A 15,986-nucleotide genomic window follows, 5' to 3' on the forward strand; every position below is an offset into this window, starting at 1 on the left:
ATCCGATCGATTTCCGTGTTTCAGGTGGATTTAAAACCCTTGCGGGAAGCCAGTATTGCCGTGCTTACACCGAAGGTATCAGAGAAGAGGAAGATTGAAGAAGCCGATGCCAGCAAAGACCTAAAGAAGGTAAAAAACTAATATTCATTTTCTCTTTTTGTTATTGTTTGATTTTTATTACTCTCTCTAAATCTGAATTAGTAAAAATGTTTACTAATTTGAATTAGTGACTCACTTTTTGCTTCTGAATTAGTTAAATTTTACTAATTGTTAGTAAAAGTTACTAATAATTAGTAAAATTTTACTAATTCAGAAGAAAAAGGGAGTCACTAATTCAAATTAGTAAACTTTTTTACTAATTCAGATTTAGAGAGTTCATTTGAGAATATTTCTCTCATTTTTGTTCAACTTTTCTAGAATAATGGTATCAAAAAGAAATCCTCTCAATTAAAAAAGGGACTGTTGAATTAGTGACTGACTTTTTTCTAGATAATGTATTTCAATTATATATTTATAATAAACGATAATTTGTTGTTTACACTAAACTAACTATTAGAGAAAATGTTTATTAGGAATGTAGGTACAATTAGAAAAAAAGTTGGGGCATGCAACATAGTATAATTTCTTTTACAAGTGATGTGCCAAAGTTCTGACCGTTCAAATAAAAGAAATCATTTCTTTGGTCTATAAATTTTTTAAAAATTTCTACAGCAATGGAAAATAATAAAATACAGTAAACATTTAATAAATTATTAATGTATTTTTGAAAATCGAAAGCAATTTTTTATAATAAAATAATATAATAATAATAATAAATAATAAAATAATCAAAAAAAATTTGAAATTATAGAAGAGTAGTAAATAAATTTTTCGTTCATTTGAACGTTCAGAACTTCAGACACTTTATAAGTGATAGATTTAATTAATAATAGTTCCAAAAATTGATAACTTGGATGAGTGATGATTATCATTTACGAACAAAATTAATGTTTGTTTTTAACTATATTAAGCTTACAATTAGATTAATGACAAGACTCGAAACGATAGTTGTTCTAGTGATTGGTGTTTGCCATATTGAAAGTTATATAGAACACATAACAACAATATTGATATAGAAAGTTTAGATTATGGTAATATCAGTTTTTTTCAATTAATTGCAATTTTAATTATTTTACAACTTTAATTATTTATTATCATATCTAATACTAATCTAAATTAATTGAAAACTTTTATTATAAATATATTTATTTTTAATTAATGGTAGTTCCAAATAGTGATGATCCTGGCATTAGTTATGATGCTGAAGTCCGCAACGTTTTTATAAACGAAAACAAAAAAATAATTAGACAATATCTATTAATTTGGGTTAAAATTAAAGTTATTCGGGAGTAACTGGTTTTTATAAAAGTATTAATTTCTTGAAAGTTTGTGCAAATCAAAATTAGAGATAAATTAAGATAAAAAAATAATTCTATTTTAATTTTTCGTTTTTGAAAACGTTGCGGACTTCAGCCTCATGCATTAATTTCAGTTGACAAGAATATTGTAATTTTAAATTATTGCGTTATTCTAATAAATAAATAAAATTCAAATAATAGTTGTTCGAAAGTAGTATAGGTATAGTTCTAATTAATGCTAATATAAATGAATCACAGTTGCAAACAATGATATTTTTGATGGATTTAAATATTCAGTTTTAAATCACTGATTCTTCGTTTTTGAACGTTACAAACTTCAGCTTAAATCTTCTTTACATATTATTTATTAAATATGAATATTCAAATATTCAAAGTAAACCGAATATTTTCTCTAATACTTTTGAACACGTATATTGGTATAAGTTTCGAGAAATATATATATATACAATGAATAATATACAGTGAAAGTTTTAATAATATACGAATCAGAGAAGCCTTAATTTGAAACACATAGCTTTCCAAGCAGTATTATCGTGCAAAACTTTTCCATTTTATCATTTTATTAAGCAGTATCCCTATGTCTACGACTGTGACTTCCTGTTTTTAGATTTAAAAATCGGAAAACTTGTTCTTTGCAGGTTATCGGTAAACATTGAAAAAGATTTATATCTTGTAGATAAAACATTTTACTTTGAATATTATATATAGTGAAGAAATTTTAAACTGTTTATTTAAATTATAATAATTGTTTGTCATATTTATTATAATTTAAAAAATTTCATATTGAAAATTACCTCCAGTGTCAGAAAATAGTATATCGATAAAAAAACAAAAATAGAAAAATAATTTTTTATTCTAAATCTCGTTGATCATAAACGTTGTGAACTTTATTCAACTTCACTTCACTTTCCTTAAAAATAAGACATTCCGGATATATGTTAATTTCATTTTTTATATATTCTTTTTGGCTCAAGGACAATGAATGAACGTGACACAAAAGAGCTCCTGAAAATTTTAGAGCAATCGATTGAATTCCCGAACACGTTACTCGTCCCACCATTATTTTTAGAGAAAAAAAAAAAATTAATTCTTCCTTTTTCCCCCAAAGGGATATCGTTACATTAAATTTTTTTAATTACCTAAATGCGCAGCTTAGACACAATATTCACAAAGAATTCAATTAAGGCACTTGTTTGAAAAGTACATTTTTCATTTGGTTCTTCAAAAAAAAGAAAAGACTAAGTTTTAATTTTACACATTCAAAAGCTTTGTTAAAAAAGACTTTTCCTTAAAGTCTCTTTTAGTCATATTTTAATTTTTCATCGATCAAAAACCCCGTAGTTAAATTAATTTTCATTTATTTCCTTTAAATGTCATTTTAGTGATTGAAATTTAAAATATATAAAGCAAATGTCGAATTTATTTTTAGAATTCGTAGAATTTCATTGAAAAATTTAATAATCGTTTATAATCTGAGTAGCACTCGACATGCTGTTCACTTGCTGACGTATACTGCTCCTATTTTCGATTAATGATCATCATTAAAACCGTCAGCGTTTCCGTGCACACGATAATGCTTTTCTCGAGACGTAAATGTCGGTGAAAAAAAAAGAAGAAATCGAGTCGAAAGTATTTAAAAGCATAGCGCAGAGCTGTGAGAAAAGTGAGATACACATATAGAGAAAAGTGAGGCATTTATTTTGGTCTCATCGATATTTGATGGGCGTTACGACGTCCTTCTGACGCGCCACCGACGTTGCTTCCGGCATTGCACTTTGTTTCAATTTCCTACATGTCAACATCACTCTCACACACTATCTCTTTCACTTGCGCGCCTCTATACCCCATAATAATCGCAAGAAAATAAACTCGAGAAAATATTTCAATTGATCATAAAGCAAAAAAAAGTTTCGTTTGTCCAAATATTTTCTTAATATATAACAGAAAATAATATTTTTATGAAAAACATCACTCTGATTACAGAATAACATTATTATGTCATTTTGATTCTTCAAGTTTATTCAGTCAACTAATTTCATATAATTATATTAGCTTTTTCTATAAATTTATTATATATATATATTTAAGCAATTTGATTATAACTGAATTATTAATCACACTAAAAAAGAAATCTTGATTTCAGCCTATTTTTGAGGCTGAATTTAAGGTGTAAACGGAGTCAGACCAATTAAAAAAGGACAGACTTATGCAAAATATGTGGACTTAATTTAAGGTGTAAACGGTTTAAGACTTTGTTTTTACTGTGATGGGTCAATCCATTATATTTCGAATGAAGTCGTCGCTGACTAATTTTAAAAAATTATAATACTTTGCAGGAATGATTTTGAAGTTATCAAGATCACGAAATGAAAAGAATTTTATTAAAATTTTAATTATTTATTGCAAAATATGAATTTAAAGTTTATGAGGTGCTGAAAACTGTCAATTTTTTAGCCATTAGAAAATATGCAAAAATACGTAGAATTTATCATAAAAATAAAAATTTTTTTTTGTAATTTACTAAGAATGAATAAATTTATCATTATCAATTGATGTAATTATTTAAATATGTGAAATAATATATAAAATATGATTTTCAAGTTCGCCTGTCAAATAACCTAAATTTGCAAATTTCATCTATTAAATGTGAGAAAGAGAAGTCATTAAATTGAAAAAAACCTTACCAAATATAAAGTACCTGTGACTAACTTTTAGTTTTTCTTAGCACTTTTTTCCTTTTTCCTTCATAAATGTGAAATAAAAAGCAATAAAAATTGGCACTTTGCTTATTTTCACTATTTTCAAATGTAAATAACTTTCTTGGAGAAAACTGAAAAATTACAAAACTTGGGCAATATCTAATTGATCACTAACTACACACACTGGAAAAAAATTCGCTTTGGTCCCGAAGATACTTTTTGAGATAATCACAGAAAATTAAAAGGCATTAAAATAAGCTGCAACGCTTCTTATTTTAATCCAATTTTTCTTATTTTAATCCATTTTGGTATTAAAATAAGCAAAATTGGATTAAAATAAGAAGCGTTGCAGCTTATTTTAATGCCTTTTAATTTTCTGTGATTATGTTTAAATTTTTCACAATTTTTATGAGGTTAATGCATGTGATTTTTATAAAATTGAAGTTAGTTCAAAATATTTAACCAATAAAACCTAAATTCGTCCTTAAAAAACTACATGTATTAACCTGATAAAAATTGTGAAAAGTTTAAACTTAATTATCTCAAAAAGTATCTTCGGTACCAAAGCGAATTTTTTTCCAGTGTGTGTATTTAGTGATCAATTAGATATTGCCCAAGTTTTGTAATTTTTCAGTTTTCTCCAAGAAAGTTATTTACATTTGAAAATAGCGAACACAGAAAATTAAAAGGCATTAAAATAAGCTGCAACGCTTATTATTTTAATCCAATTTTGCTTATTTTAATACCAAAATGGATTAAAATAAGCAAAATTGGATTAAAATAATAAGCGTTGCAGCTTATTTTAATGCCTTTTAATTTTCTGTGAAAATAAGCAAAGTGCCAATTTTTATTGCTTTTTATTTCACATTTATGAAGAAAAAAGGAAAAAAGTGCTAAGAAAAACTAAAAGTTAGTCACAGGTACTTTATATATTTGGTAAGGTTTTTTTCAATTTAATGACTTCTCTTTCTCACATTTAATAGATGAAATTTGCAAATTTAGGTTATTTGACAGGCGAACTTGAAAATCATATTTTATATATTATTTCACATATTTAAATAATTATATCAATTGATAATGATAAATTTATTCATTCTTAGTAAATTACAAAAAAAAATTTTATTTTTATGGTAAATTCTACGTATTTCTGCATATTTTCTAATGGCTAAAAAATTGACAGTTTTCAGCACCTCATAAACTTTAAATTCATATTTTGCAATAAATAATTAAAATTTTAATAAAATTCTTTTCATTTCGTGATCTTGATAACTTCAAAATCATTCCTGCAAAGTATTATAATTTTTTAAAATTAGTCAGCGACGACTTCAGTCAAAAAATATAATGGATTGACCCTAATGTTAAGTGAAATTTAATTTAATTTTCATTTCAATAAATTTTCATGTAATCGAATTATGTACTAAATATTACATTTGTCATAATTTAAATTTAAATTTTTATCAAGTATCTTTTTATTTTATTAAATTTTTATTTATTATTTCTAAATTTATTTAAAATTCATTTCATCGAATTTTCATCCGGATGAAAATTGTATCTGAAACAATATTTTGTTAATTTTGTAAAATATTTTTTCATTTACATTTTTCTTCAATGTGGAAAAAAATAATTAATTTTTTTCGTAAAATATCCATCGAAATTTTTTTCCTTGACTAAAATGGCGATCCTGTTTTAATAATAATAATAATATCAGTATAATTTAGAGTGGAACAATATTATACATTCAAATTTTACTTGTAATTTTTATTATATCCGCATTTTTATACATTTAAAATGTTATTTTCGTTTGCCACTTCACCTAGAAAGAATTGGAATTATGCAAAAGAGAGGTTTTTTCAGTTGCAAAAGGTTAACGTAATAAAAAGAAACCTTTATTTAGATAGAGTATGAGTGCCATTCTCTGCGTGATTTTCCTATGTTAAATTAGAAGTGAAACAAAAAGGAATTGTCCCCTTTTTTTGCTCTTTTATCTGACCCACTTCGCTTATATATATAACAGGAGAGAGAATTCTACCCGCATTCTTGAAAATGTCGAATTTCTAAATGTGGTGGAAACTATCTTCCTCTTGAAACTTGTAGCAACAGATGAAGAGCCACGCTCGTTTCTACTCTCGGAGGTTGTTTGGGGTTGAAGAGTGAGGGGGGGGGCGAAGGGGGTTAACAGAAGTTTCGGCGACGAACATAGTCTTTGGGGAGGGGGGTGTTGGTATATTCCATCCTGATGTACTTCAAAACGCATATTCCCAGCATCCTAGTTTTCGTTTAAATTTACCAAATTTCTTTTTATTCTCTCATTTTCTTTTTTTATATAAAGAGAAAATAAATAGTTTTTGTTTTCAGAAATTTCTTTCTTATATAATTGCGTTGTTACTTTAATCCATTTTTTTGATATTAAAATAATACCTTACACAATTTACTGTGAATTTACAAAATTTTAATTAAAAATTTTTGTAATAAACGAATTTTTTCTTGTTCAAAGAATAATGTTTTTTCAGTGAGTAGTGGGCATTTAATAAAATCTAAAAACTTTATGAAAATTACTTATTATAATAATAATAATATTAAAAATGTCTGTGAGTAATATAGATATTATATTTTCCTTTGATGCCGCACAAATGTATAAACGAATTTTAACTCTTCATATAATATACTTGTTTTTATAAAGTTTTTTTTTAAATTAATAATAACGGAGGCTTATATATACATTATACATAGTTCACAGATTTACTTTTACGCTCATTATTCTCATAATTAACAGTTGCATCCTCTTTGAAAAGTCTTGTAATGTTAAATTGGTTAAAAAATTATTTGCAAATTAATAACAGACATCTGGCTTTATAATTTCAAATGAATTTAATTAAATTCAACGAACTTCAAGTAATTTCAACGTGATTATGTTTTTGATGTCAAACTATCCATGATACAAATTGTTTTAAAAAAATGTCTTTCATTATATTTTACCTCTTTTTGTTTGAATAATTTATTTTTTTTTATTTCCCGAGAAAATATCTTATAATGTCAGTGACACTGCTGTAGAATTAAAAATTAATAAGACTTCAAATATTTATTTTTATATCTTTAACTAAATTTTATTTATTTTGAATATAGTCAGAAATTTTTTCTTACTCACAAGGTTTATAATATAAAACTTTTTTCGTCTTTGATTTTATAATCAAAGCGATGCGAGTAAAAGATCTTTAAAATTTGTCATTTCACGATTCTAATTATTAAAAAGTTTCTAATCTCACAAAGAAAACGGAAAGGGAGATTAATAATCTAATAACCCTATATCAAGTTAGCCAATGATGGCAATTACTACCAGGTGGAAACTTCCTACAGTGTGGGGTACTTCGCAGAAAGTTTCTGAGCTTTGCTATTCGTTGTGGCTGTCATAAATTAGCCATGCCATGCTGAGTTTTATTACACTTCGTTTTCCTACTTTAATACTGACAACATTTTTCAAGTTCTTATCAAACGAGTAAAATATATATAGAAAATGTATACCATATATATAAAAGTACCTAAAAATTTCCTCGAAATTTAGTTTCATATATATAATTAACTCTGACTTCACTAATGATCACTGTACTCTAGTATAAGTACACGTGCACCTGTAATCTGACAAGTTGAATCAAATTAATTATATTTACTGAAACTTGGGGCTTCATTATTCGAAATCTCACTTGCATATATATATAGTGGAGAGAAAAAAAACTAAATTAACACTAGTTGTGCAACTTAAATATTAAGATTAGCCTGGCGCTTTTAAAAGAAGCTTTTCATCAGCAACACGATTCGTTTAAAAGCTTTGATACACTTTTTCCTATATAATCTCTTTATCTAATTAAATAGATCTTTTTACAAATTTTATTTCAGTTGAACATTCTTATGAGTATATAAAAATAAAAAAAAAAACACAGAATTTTTTCCTATGAGTTTTCCTTTAAGCATAAAATATGTGCAATTTTAAATATTTGTGTAAAAAATATGATTGTAATTTTTTTAATAGTTAAAAATTAAATTTCAAATTTAAAAAATTTTTAATTACTGTTAAAAATCATATCAAAACTGATTAAATCTTTTTATGTCTCAGATAAACTTCACCACTTATTATAATTGAAAAATTTGACATTTTTACATTTGATTCTACAAAAAGCAGTAATAAATTTGAAATATTTAAAATATTGTCATATATTAATTTGAAAAATTCACGAAAAAATGAAGTTTATAGGGTTGAAAAAATTTTTTTAGTAAAAGAAAACTTTCTATAGAATAGAAATATATGTGCCATTCCAGGAGTTTTTTAGCACTTTTCGGAGTAACCTTTCCAAATTAAGTGAAACATTTTTTTAATAATATTTATTAATATAAAGGTCCAAAAAAATCACTTTTTAAGTAAAAACAATTGTTTATTTAAAAAATACAACAATAAATAATGCAAAAAATTCACTTTTTTCCTGCAACTCCAAATAAATTGGTTTAAAGATCAAAATTTTCCTTATTTTTCAAGCTTTAATACCGCACAAGAAACATAGAGTCCGAGAAAATATTCAACTCACAATTTTTTAAACAATGTTTGTTTACTTTTTTGTATTTTATTTACTGTGAAACGTCTGCTAAAGCTGCGCGCGACGTTTGGAAGTTGTCGCTTTCCTTATTGAGCAGAAGCTCATTACACTAGCGTAGTAGAAAGCATGTTGTGCGAAAAGTGAGGTTATGTTGTCATTAAACGAAACGTAAAAATTTCTGGTTATCACATTGAATGGTTTTTAATTATCTACTTTGCAGTAAAAAATCATAAAAAACATTTTTGAAGGATGAAAAACCTCACTTTTCACACAACATGTTTTTTACTACGCTAGTGTAATGAGCTTCTGCTCAATAAGGAAAGCGACAACTTCCAAACGTCGCGCGCAGCTTTAGCAGACGTTTCACAGTAAATAAAATACAAAAAAGTAAACAAACATTGTTTAAAAAATTGTGAGTTGAATATTTTCTCGGACTCTATGTTTCTTGTGCGGTATTAAAGCTTGAAAAATAAGGAAAATTTTGATCTTTAAACCAATTTATTTGGAGTTGCAGGAAAAAAGTGAATTTTTTGCATTATTTATTGTTGTATTTTTTAAATAAACAATTGCTTTTACTTAAAAAGTGATTTTTTTGGACCTTTATATTAATAAATATTATTAAAAAAATGTTTCATTTAATTTGGAAAGGTTACTCCGAAAAGTGCTAAAAAACTCCTGGAATGGCACATATATAGACGCTTTTCATCGTTTGGTCGATAGTCGAGGTCGACGTTTAAAAAAAAAATTACAGGGCAACTTTTTTTTTTTTTTTTGTCAACCACCGAAATACGAGTGTGCAAAGAAAAAAAAGAAAAAAGCAATCGAATAGATTGTTTGTTAATTTATTTCTTCTCTGTCGAGAATGTCAGATGCAATACAACAATAGAAAGTCCCAGAAGGAATAACGACTAATTATGCTCTTGACAATGGAGCTCTTTTCTCTCGCACTCCAACGCCTCTTATTCATTGATAAACGATTATGTCCGCGTTTGCTCTTTCCTTTTACAATTTAGTTCATCGTTCTGGAACTAAGATTAATGCACTTGTCGGAATAAACTCCGTATATTTCTACTTTCGCTGATATCTGTGTATGTGTGTGCGCGCGCGGAGAATTTTACCAGGATTTCGATTATATTCAACACTTTAAGAAATAAGGAGAGAAAATTATTTTATTTCGTCGTTAAAATATTTTTATTGGAAAAGATTATTAAAAAGTAATTTTCAAGTTTGAGGAGAAATCTTTTATTTTTCTTTCGTGAAATAATATACTTTCATTAAAAAAATTTTTTTTTTTTTTGATTCCAATAAATATTTATTTAATCCAATTAAATTTTTGGTTATTTCCAACAAAAATTTTTTTTGAATGTAAAAAAAAAATTTTTTTTTCTTTTTTTATTTTTTTAAATTGATTTTCCTGATCTGTTATAAACTTTTAAGATGCTTTTTTTCTTTCTTTTTTTAAGAAACTGTTCTTTATATTTTATAATTAATTTATATTTATTTAATTACTTATCATTAATAAAATGGAAAGAAAAATTTTAATGATTTATTTCGAACACTTGATTCTTTTTAGGGTGACTAAATGACTATGTACCCCCCCCCTAGCGGCCACATCTTTTGACATAAAGAGCTCAAATTTGGTACACTTACGTATTTTTACGTGAAAATTACAGGAAAAATATAGCGAACTTGATTCCGATCAATTTACATAGCGTTGTCAAGGAAAAATCAAAAATTTCGAAAAAAAATGATTTATTCTCCCTAGCGCACACAATATTCTACCCAAATTGTTCACATTTGCTGTAAAACTGTATTTTTGCGTGAAAAATACAGGGAAAAAATATAAGCGCGATTGGAGTTGATGATCAATTTTTATTAAATTTTTGAAGAAAAATGATAAATTTAATAAAAAAATGTATTTTTCCGCAAAAAACTAAAAAAATCGGACAAGTGCGAGTTACACTCGCACTGAAATCGAGGGTTCCGTACTCGAAGCGAACTTATTTGGTATAAAAACAAATGTTTAAAAAATATGTGTTGTGTATTAAATAATATATGTGATACAAAAATGAACAATTTTTAAAAAAAAATTTAAGAAAATTGTTCCCCTTTGGTATAAAAACAAAAAAAAATTTTAAATTTGTTTTGTATTTCAAATAATATAAGTGATACAAAAAGGAACAATTTTGTAAAATTTAAGAAAATTGTTCCTCTTCGTATCACTTATATTATTTGAAATACAAAACAAATTTAAAATTTTTTTTTTGTTTTTATACCAAAGGAGGAACAATTTTCTTAAATTTTTTTTTTTAAATTGTTCATTTTTGTATCACATATATTATTTAATACACAACACATATTTTTTAAACATTTGTTTTTATACCAAATAAGTTCGCTTCGAGTACGGAACCCTCAATTTCAGTGCGAGTGTAACTCGCACTTGTCCGATTTTTTTAGTTTAATAAATTTTTTTTCGAAATTCCGTCAGCAATTATAAAAGGTATTCAACACATAAATTTCTGTATATTCTGCGTTGATTATATTTTACAAATCCTAAAATCACATTATATATTCAACTATAAATGTTACTTTGATTTATATAATTGAGTTCAGAGAAAATCGTCCATTGGTTAATGGTGAATGTAATTATCACTGAATCATTAATTTGTTGCGATATATATATATATTATATACAAAGGGAGACTTTTATATGCGGATTATATATCGAGAAATTATTTCTCATTGATGTAACAACAATGTTGTAATTGCCAAGAACAGAGGGAAATACGCGTGTAATTATTGATATATATATTTTCCACATAAAATTAAAACCAAAATTCAACCGTCAAATGAGTCATATTTATTAAAATTGTATTTTAAAATGTAAAATTCATCAAAATTAGTTTTTAGTTAAAAATTTTGATTAATATATTTATTAAAAAAAATTTAAAGAAATTTAATGAATATTTATTAGAAGATTTTTTTTTATTATAAAATATCATGAAAATGTGTTGGAAACGAGCTAAAATAATCCTTATGGGAAATTTCCTATTTTTTTTTTTTTTGTAATGTATTTTAATTGTCATCATTCAACGCCGAGAAGATTTTAGAGAGGGTTGCGGGAATATGACCCAGGACCAGGTGTATTATATGATAATGGATCCAAATGCTCGTACCGACCAGTACGTTTTAATTAACACGATGATAATTAGTCGAAACGACCAACGCCAACGGTCCAGTGATTCCAATTATGTTGCTGTGACAAAGCGTCCAGTATAAGTGCAACACATACAACGGCTGTCGCACCACCAACGCTAAAAGAAAAAGATTTCAAATAAAGTTTCTCTATTATACCCTTTTTTACACCCTTTTACTTTGATCAAATTTTCTTTTTCTCTAAGTGCGGAAAAAAATGTCTGCATCCCACTTAATCTCTCTTTCTTTCTTAAAATAAAAGGATGTTCCATTAAATGGTACAATTAAGGAGACGTCAAAACTTTTCTTGAACCGCGCTATTCAATTTTATTCACAGTTGAGTGAAACAAAATTATAAACTAACTCCAAGAGTTTCTTACGACTTATTAATTTTTATTTAAGTACAATACGTAATACAATTATTGTCAGTCAACTGAATGAAATTGTTTTTTTTTTGGAGAATCTAGATAAATAATAAAAATAATAATAAATCTAGAGAGAGATTTTTCAAGATTCGACAAAAAGATTATTAAAGTTTGTATGACATCTATACACACAGAGAGAAAAAATATATTTGTCGCAGAGCGAAATAAATATTTTATCTTCTTTTTAAAATAAATTTTATTTAAGTTAAATAAAAATTTTATTTGCGCTAAATAGAATTTTATTCATGTTAAATACATTTTTTTTATTTAAAACCAATGAAAAGTTATTAGACTCTGGAGAGAAATATATTTTTTAAAAACTTCTTTTCATTCACTACATTTGTTTAAAAAGAATTATCTCCTCGATGTACAAAAGTTATGTTTGCATCAATTACTTGAGTTTTCTATAATTATATATGAATCAAAGAGAAGTCTGTTTAATTTCAAAAAAATTTTTAATTTAAATTTAAATTCATTTCATTTTTATAAACAAAGTTATTAAAATTATTTTATTTGATCATTCCAGTGAAAATCATCTAGAGGATTATTTTTAAAAAATCATAACATAAATTATTAGAAAATTATTCGCCTGAATATTAAAATCGTGGTTTTAATCCTACAGTGATAAATTAACTTTTTCATTTTCAAATATCTTCTATAGAGTAAAATAAAAAGTTAAAAATCCTTTTGAGTTTGATTCGTATATAAAAATTATACTTATATTCCTGGTGAAATTTTAATGGGATTTTTTCTCATTAAAAATTTAAAAAAAAAACTGAAAATAATACAAATTTTAATCTAATACAGATTCAATTTTGAATATCAATAATGAAGTTAATCAATTTAAATTTTATTCTAGACATTAAACAAAAATTGTAATAAATCAAACGAACTTACCGAAGTGAAGTTCGATTTCAATTATATTTCGTCTTCTCGTCCTCTAGGTCAAAGGTGTGATAACGTTAGTTGCTCTGTCCATTACACAGATTTTTAAAGTTTCTCGGTTTTTTGTTTGATTTTTCGTACTTAGGTGGCGCGGTAGTACATACTGCTGGCTTCCGGTTTCCTGGTTTCTCATTATTTTAGAGCTTTGAAAAAACTCGCAACTGAGAGCTTTCTTTAAGGGTTAGGATATACATATAGGGAGCGATTTGACCTCTACGGACGAGAAAACTCATATAATTGAAATCGAACTTCACTTAGGTAAGTTCGTTTGATTTTACAATTATATTTCGTCTTCTCGTCCGAAGAGGTCAAAGGTGTTGAGAGTTTAACATAATTTTATTTTCTCAATTGTTATTATAATGGAAAATGGAAAATTATCTCGACACATAATTTTTAAATTAAAATAATTTCATATAGAAAAAGTTTAAATTACAATTATATAATTCAATATAAAAAATGTTTACCTAATTTATTTCATTATTTATTTATTTATTAACTTATATATTTACAGTTTCCGGTTTTATTTAATTTACTCAAATACAATATATTTCAAATGCATTCCAATGTAAATTCGAAGCACTCAATTTTTCTATTGAGAATCGTTTGTTTTTAAGCCATAAGAAAATAAAAACAATAATTGAAAAACAATCATTCCATTCATCTATTCATCAGCACTTTTGATTTCAGGCGAAATTGGAAACCAAAGCGCTTAAGGCGAAAAGGCCAGGCTTCACAGATGAACGTTACAACGAGACGAGTTATTACGTGGAAAATGGTGAGTGCCGCAATTTTTTCTCCTCTACACCTATGGCGAACTGGAAATTTCATATATAATATATTTTTTTTCGATTATTTATTTTTTTTTTATAAAAATAGTGTACTATTTTAAAAATCCAATAAGACATTTCACATATGAAAAAAAATATAAAACTTTTATTATATATACACGAAAGGTGTTACTTTAAACGTTTGGGATATAATATAAAGTAACTCACCCTTAACCTTTCGATAAAAAAAAATCTAAGGAAAGTTGTTGACAGTTTCACACTCGAATATTTTTTTATCTTACATTTTCTCTGCTTATATCCGATAATTTCGTTGAAAATGTTAACTCACCAAATCCCAGTTTCTTATATCAGGGCCGAAAGCATTTTTTTATATATATATAAAAATATCCATCTCCAAATCAATTAATTTTAACTTATGGAGAGATATAAAAGTTTTATTTAATTGTTTAATAATTTTAATTGAATAAAATTTTTTTAAAAATTTCAATTTAAATAATAATAATATCGTTTACATAATTTTTGTCAAGTAATTTTAAAATTCACAGATAAGGAAGAATCAAGCAATCGAAATAAAAATTATTCCAACTCGAATATTTTCGTATCTTAAAATAGAAAAAAAAACAATTTAAATTTTAGAAGTGTTTCAGTGCATGTGTAAACATTTTAATTTTTTAAACATTTTTAATTATTAAAACTTGAATTTAAATATAAAAAATACAAATAGGAGGAAAAAATTTAGGTAACATAATCTAAAATCGTTTATTGTGAGAAATTTTTAATCTTCATCCAAATGCAACTTTTAATGATTCAAAGTGTTAAAAATCAAATTCCTCACACTTTTACTAAAAAAAAATGTTTTAATTAAATTTTTTTTTTTTATTAAAAATACGAAATTGGACTAACTTTTGTTTTAATTGTCCGTCCAATTATTTAAAAAAAAATTATTTTTTATTTTCAAAACAGCTTCTACCTAAAAGCCCTAAAAGTATATACTAAATATTTCGTTTTTCTTTTAACCCTTTTCGTGTTTGAGAAAAAATCCATGATGTGGTCCCAACGTTGGGTCGCTGACATGGAAAGGATTAATAACAGTTTTTTTTTATAAATTCTTTATAATAGATTTTTTTATTTCAATTAAGTGTACTAAAAATTTCATTTTTCTTTTAATATTAAAAAGAAATGAAAACAATTTTTTAAAAATAAATTTATTAGTTTCATTGTAATAGGATATTTTTTATTTATTTATTTTTTTTATTTTAAAAGAAGATAATGGATTTCTGTTAGTGTATATTGAGGGGAAAAAAGATTTTTTTTTTTTGTTACTATATTTTTCATGAATTTTCCATTTTTAAAATGCGGATTTAAGGATGTTTCTTGAGTGAATCCGAGTCTGGATATAAAGGTGAGAAAGGGTAGAAAAGGGAGAATCATGCGTGGTAGGCAGCTTGTCTTCCACTAACTCCAGGATAAAACAGGGCTACGTGATTCAAATCTAGATTCGATGCTATCTCTTGAGCCCCAAGTCAAGAAGCTCCGTGTGTTATCGGCCTAGAAATTCTGGGCCTCCGTAATTCGGTCGTGTAGCCACGAGCAATGTTGGAAGTCACAACGAATAGCTTCTATCCTTTTTGTGTGTGTATATATATACATATATATATAGAGTTGGTGGAAAAGGGTTTTATATATGTATTATACTTTTTTTATGTGTATATCTACCATAAAATACCGTTTCTAGCACGCCCCCCATTAAAGCCTATTGTCACTGTCTTCCTAACTCTCAGAGACGCTTCTTCTCAAATAGGCAAAATCTAATGAATGTCACACAGTATATTTTATATATATAGTAAAACTTCACCTTTGCTATTTTTCTTTTTATCATTATTTTTTTTAGAAGAGAAAATAATTTATAATACTCGAAAAAAACATTTTTTTT

At 25.8% G+C, this 15,986-nt stretch overlaps 1 protein-coding gene across 1 annotated transcript in view; it reads left to right on the forward strand.

Annotated features, from left to right (window-relative positions):
* Positions 1–15,986, forward strand: part of LOC127279454 (pseudouridylate synthase RPUSD2-like) — a 223,618-nt gene that overhangs the window by 141,919 nt on the left and 65,713 nt on the right. The window contains exons 3-4 of the mRNA XM_051301807.1: positions 25–129; positions 13,953–14,040. Of these exons, the coding sequence (XP_051157764.1) occupies positions 25–129; positions 13,953–14,040 (193 nt within the window). The remainder of the gene's footprint in view (positions 1–24; positions 130–13,952; positions 14,041–15,986) is intronic.

This window comes from Leptopilina boulardi, unplaced genomic scaffold (genome assembly GCF_019393585.1).
Source record: "Leptopilina boulardi isolate dan_hultmark-lab unplaced genomic scaffold, ZJU_Lbou_2.1 LbouV2_216, whole genome shotgun sequence".
Taxonomy (NCBI): Eukaryota; Metazoa; Arthropoda; class Insecta; order Hymenoptera; family Figitidae; genus Leptopilina; species Leptopilina boulardi.